General features: G+C 45.1%; 1 protein-coding gene across 1 annotated transcript in view; it reads right to left on the bottom strand.

The window, feature by feature from the left end:
* Positions 1 to 4376: 4376 nt before the first annotated feature.
* LOC133763620 (olfactory receptor 5p57-like) overlaps positions 4377 to 6000 on the bottom strand; it is a 36563-nt gene continuing 34939 nt past the window's right edge. Inside the window, exons 6-7 of the mRNA XM_062197419.1 lie at positions 4751 to 5211; positions 4377 to 4669 (exon numbers count right to left, since the gene is read on the bottom strand). Coding sequence (XP_062053403.1) covers positions 4377 to 4669; positions 4751 to 5211 — 754 coding nt within the window. The remainder of the gene's footprint in view (positions 4670 to 4750; positions 5212 to 6000) is intronic.

Below are 6000 nucleotides of genomic sequence, written 5' to 3'. Positions count from 1 at the left end.
CTCCCTTTTTTTTTTCAAATAGTGTGTTGAAATACAGTACACATACCAAGAAGTACACATAAGTTTATATAGATAAGTGAGTTTTTGGTCCTGTGATCACACTGATAGCCAATTTCCAAATTAAGAACAACACAAGAGTCCTATTTCTCTGTCTCTACTTTTTAAAAAAAGATTTATTTGTTTATTTGAATGTCAGAGTTATACACAGAGAGAGGAGAGGCAGAGAGGCAGAGAGAGAGAGAGAAAGAAAGTCTTCATCTGCTGGTTCACTCCCTAGTTGGCTGCAACAGCCGAAGCTGCGCCTATCCAAAGCCAAGAGCCAAGAGCTTCCTCTGGATCTTCTCATGCAGGAGCAGGGGCCCAAGGATTTGGGCCATCTTCTACTGCTATCCCAGGCTATAGCAGAGAGCTGGATGGGAAGTGGAGCCGCCGGGACTTGAGCTGGCGCCCATATGGGATGCCGGCCCTGCAGGCGGCGGCATTACCTGCTATGCCACGGAGTTGGTCCCTCTCTCCACTTTTAAAAAAAGATTTATTTATTTATTTGAAGGTCAGAGTTACAGAGAGAGGGAGAGACAGAGAGAGAGAGAGAGAGAGAGAGAGAGAGAGAGAGAGATTCACTCCCCAAAAGGCTGCAACAGTCGGGTCTGGGCCAAGCTGAAGCTAGAAGCCAGGAGTTTCTTCCAGGTCTCCCATGAGGATAGCAGAGGCCCAAGCATTTGGGTCATATTTTGCTGCTTTTCCAGGCACATTAACAGGGAGCTGCATAAGTGGAGCAGCTGGGACTTGAGCCCACCCCTATATGGGATTCTGGCATTGCAGGCAGCAGCTTTAACCTACTATGCCACAACACTGGCTCTCTCTATTTCTTTCTTTTTTCTTTCTTTCTCTTTCTCTCTCTCTGTCTCTCTGTCTCTCTCTCCTTCCTGCCTGCCTGCCTGCCTTCCTCTCCCCCTCCCATTTTAATGAGGGGAATACGTGAATATTGTCATTTCCATTGTATGATTCACTGGGGCAGTATTTTTAAGTGCAATCCAAATGATATGACGCACAATTTGTATACTCTCATATTTTAACTATTGCAAATTAGAGAAAACATGGTATTTGTCTTTTTGGATAACCTGACTATTATGATAGAATCCATTATTCCTTCCTGTGTACTCTGTTTGACTTTGGCTAAAAAAACAAAACAACAACAACAAAAAAAACCAACTATCATAAACCAAAGATTGCGTGCTAAGTGAATGTATTTTTTGTTTCCTTTTTAAGCAGGGAAACTGACTCAGCACAGAGTGTAGGAAAGCTTCAGATTGGAGCATGCAGGAGGAGAAATGGGGTCATTTTCAAAAGCCGGAAGACCATGGCTGTCTTTTCCTATGCTGGGAAAGTAAAATCTCTGATATAACTGACTGGCTGCTCACGTTTGGGTTTCTAGGTAGACAAGACATGGCTTGAGGTTGGGTGTTTGGCACAGTGGTTAAGATGCCCACATCCCATTCTGCAGTGCCTGGGTCAACTCCAGCTTCCTCCCAATATGGACACTGGGAGGCAACAGATGATGACTCAAGTGGTTGGGTCTCTGCCATCCAAGAGGGAGACATGGATTGAGTTCCAGGCTCCCAGCTTCGAGCTGGCTCAGACTCAGGGGTTGTGGGCATTTTGAGAATGAACCAGAAGATGGAGGATCTCTGTCTGTCTGTCTCTCTTTCAAAGAAAATGAAAATAAGTAAATGAAAAAATTTTAAAAATGAGTATTTTCTTCATTCATTCAAATAACATTGAGCATTTTGTGTGCAAGGCATTGGTCTAATCTAGTCACTGGCTATTCATCCTGAAACATGTGGCACTGTATTAGTCAGCTTTTTATTACTATAGTGAAACACCTGAGAGAAGCTCATCTTATAAAAAGAAAACATTTATGAGGGTTGGGACTCCTGTGTCCACAATTGGGATTCACTCTGTGCCTGCTGATTCTAGCTTTCTAGCAATGTAGACTCTGGGAGGCAGTATCAATGGCCTAAGTGATTGAGCTTTCACTACCTATGTGGGAGATTTGACTCTTGGCTTTGGTCCAGCCCATCCCTGACCATTGTGGGCATTTGGGAGTAAACCAGCAAATGGGAGCTGTCTGTCCCTCTCTCTCTCTCTCTCTTTTGTTTCTGTCTGCCTATCAAATTAAAAAGAATAAGAAAGAAAAGAAAAAATTGTGGAGGTTCACAGTCCAAGATCAGGTGGCTCTATAGGTTGAGCATTGGCTGAAACCATTCTTGCTGGCAGAGTGCTAAAGCAGCAGAGAGCTTCCTATGGCATCGGGGAGTGTGCCTGTGTCCTGTGGTCTTTAAAAGATTTTCTCTGTCCCTCCTTCTCTCTCTGTAATGTTGACTTTCAAATAAATAATTAAAAAATATAAGAAGTGAGTGTAGAGCATTCCAACGCATTTCAGGATTCTGGGCTCTCTGTTCTCCATTTTACAGCCATCCAGTGAGAATTTGAGCTGGTCAGTTAAAGCTCTTTCTGTTTATTTGCAAAGTGGAGGCAATAGCATGTGGCTCAGCCATCTTAGAGCATTTGATGAGGATCAAGCAAAAGGATGGATGTGAACTTTTTTTGAAAAATATGTTATATTTTAAAAAGATTTATTTATTTATTTGAGATATAGAATTATAGATAGAGAGGGAGAGACAAGTCTTTCTTCCACTGCTTCATTCCCCAAATGGCCACAAAAGCCAGAGCTGGGCCGATCCAAAGCCAGGAGCCAGGAGCTTCTTCCAGGTCTCCTACATGGGTGCAGGGGCCCAAGCACTTGGGCCATATTCCACTCCTTTCCCAGGCCTTAGCAGAGAGCTGGATCTGAAGAGGAGCAGCCAGAACTAGAACCTGTGCCCATATGGGATACCAGTGCTGCAAGCAGAGGATCAACCTACTGTGCCACAGAGCTTGCAAAAATAGGAGTTATTTGTACCAGTATTTATAGTCCTTATTCATCTCCTATGTGATATTTTGCCTTGTGTATCATCTGCATTGCGATTTTTTTTCTAAAACTGAACTGTCCTAAACAATTGTTTATACTAAAATTTTATTTATTAGAGTAAATAAAAAGCCACAAAAAGTTAAAACACAACAGTTACTGTATAGTGTTGTGGCTTGCTCTTTCTGTTAAAAGGGATATCAAATTGGGGCAAGTTTAAAGTCAGTGTCAGAGACTTCAACTTGACATAATCAGAAGAATTGAGAAAAGAGAATTGGAAAGGATGAAATTTATATTTTAAAGGAAATCTTCCACTTTTAAAATATATTTATAAAAGGGTTTTTTTTTTTTAATTTACTTGAAAGGTGGAAGGCGAGGGAGAGAGAGAAGAAAGGAGGTTTCCTATGTGCTGGGTCACTCCTCAAATGTCCTTAATAGCTGGGGCTGGTCCAGGCTGGAGCCAGGGGCTGGGAATTCCATCTGGGTCTCCCATGTGGGTGGCAGGCATCGAAGCACTTGAGCCATCACCTGCTTCCTCCTAGGGACCACATCAGCAGAAAGCTGGATGGGTAGTGGAGGCGGGACTTGATCCCAGGCACTCCAGTGTGGGATGTAGGCTGCAGGCATTCCCAAGTGGTGGTTTAAGCCCCTGTGCCATAGCACCAAACTCCGGTAGAATTTTGATTCAATGGAATTCCATTATGATAACTACATGATATGGTCTCAGCCTTTAAAAACATTGATGCACAAGAATAATTGATGGTATGAAATGGTTTCCCTAGGGAAGAATAGAAACCAGTGATTTCTGAACAATTGTTTGACCAGACCCTGTGTGAGCCCCTTTTATCCCTCATGGAAAATTAGCAATAACTAGTTGAGATAGGTGTTTCTGTCTGGTTTCCACTTGGGATAGTGGATGGTCGGGGGAGAGGACCTGACCCAATGTCATATGGATGCCAAGAGCGGGACTCAGAGGCAGTGTGAGCCAAGGTGCCCTTGCTCTATGCCCCATAGTTCCTCCCACGTCACCTTCCAGTTCCATGATCCAGTCCCTCCTTGTGATATATGAAACTTAGGGAGAAAAGTGACACTGTCCGTTTGTGAGATACAGTCATCAGAGAGGCAGTACAGACCATTCATTGAGAATACGTCTCTACTCTAGACTGGATTCAAACGTGTCTTATCAGCTGTATGACTTTCGTTAATTTACTCAGCCTCTCTGCTTCAGATTCCTAAGGGATGCCAGCAGTACTCATTTTATACAGTTGTGATGAAGATTCAAGGAGTTGAACCTTGTAAAGTGTGTAAAATAGTGCTGGCATATATTTTGCTCTAAGTGTTAATATCACCCCCACTTTACATTGTGGTTACTGCATGGTGGCTTGGGATAGGATGCTTTTGCACTTGGTTAGGAACGCAGCTTGTCAAAGCAGCTCCTTTTAAAAGCAGCTTTCCCATCTTTATTCCTCAAGCTATGGATTGGAGGGTTCAGCATGGGGATGATGATGGTGTAGAAGATGGACACAACCTTTTTTTTTTGTTCCATGGAACGGAGAGAGCTTGGCTGAGCATACATGTAGGTGACAGTGCCATAGAAGAGGCAGGTGATGGTGAAGTGGGAGGCACAGGTGGAGAGCGCTTCGCTCTGGGCCACTAGGGAATGCATCCTATAGATGCTTGCCAGGATGCAGGCATAGGAGCCCGGGATAATGGTGATGGTAAAGAGAATCAGCAAGGCAGACGATGAGAAGATGATGGTCTCAGCCTCAGTAGTGTCTGCACAGGCAAGGTGGAACCCAGGGGGAATGTCACAGAAATAGTGGCTGATGATGTTGGGGCCACAGTAGGGCAGCCTGAAGATGCACCCAGTCAGCAAAGCTGAATTAGCAACAGAAGCAATATAAGTGGCTGCCACCAGCAGGACACACAGACATTGCGACCTAACGGTGAGGTAGAGGAGAGGGTGACAGATGGCAGAGAACCAGTCACAGGCCATGGTGGCCAATAGCAGATACCCTGCAGAGCCATGCAGAGTCATGAGGGCCATCTGCACCACACAGCCTGCAAAGGAGAAGGACTGGCCTGAGGTGAGAAAGCTCCCCAGTAGCAAGGGGGTGTCCACTACTGTGGAGAAGGAGGAATCTAGGAAGGAGAGGACGCTCAGGAAGAAGTGCACAGGCGTGTGGAGCTGTGGGTCTGCATGGATCACGGTGATCACGCCCACGTTGCCCAGAAGGGTGTGACTGAGTAGATGAGCAGGAAGAGTGAAAGAGGATGCCTTTGAGCCTGTCCTGCTCTGTGAGCCCCCAAGTAGAAGGAACCACCTGGCTTGGGTGTAGTTCTCCATGGCGGTGCACTTGCCACTGCAGAGAGACCAAGGGAGACGTGCTTATACTTCAGAGGCAGAATCATGGTCAGTGTCTAAAGCTTTTTTTTTTTTTTTTTTTAAGATTTATTTATTTGTTTGAAAGGCAGAGTTGAAAGAGAGAGAGAGAGAGATGTCTTCCATTTGCTAGCCCACTCCCAAAATGGCCACAACAGCCGGGGTTGAGCCAGGTTGAAGCCAGCAGCCAGGAGCCAGGAGCTTCTTCCAGGTCTCCCACATGGGTACAGGGGCCCAAGGACTTGGGCCATTCTCTGCTACTTTCCCAGGCCGTAGCAGAGAGCTGGATTGCAAGTACAGCACCCAGGACTTGAACTGGCACCCATATGGGATGCTGGCACTGCATTTGGCAGCTTAACCTGCTGCACCTCGTCCCCTGAAGCTTTTTTAAATGTCCTTAGAATGGGTGATGTCATGGGAAGTGGGGTAGGGAGATCAACACGAACTGAATGGCTACTGTGATCCATGTGTTAGCTCATTTCCTAAATAGCTATTTTCGCTTCATGCATTCATGCTGATTTGAACATTATGCCTGCTTATAATTAGGGAGATAATCAACTAGCCCAAGGTCACAGAGCCAGTACGTAAGGAAAATGGGATTAGAACCCAGTCCATTCTGGTAACTATGTACTCATTGTACAGTTACAAG

The sequence above is a fragment of the Lepus europaeus genome, chromosome 7, assembly GCF_033115175.1.
Source record: "Lepus europaeus isolate LE1 chromosome 7, mLepTim1.pri, whole genome shotgun sequence".
NCBI lineage: Eukaryota > Metazoa > Chordata > Mammalia > Lagomorpha > Leporidae > Lepus > Lepus europaeus.
This window is presented reverse-complemented; position numbering and strand designations above follow the sequence as displayed.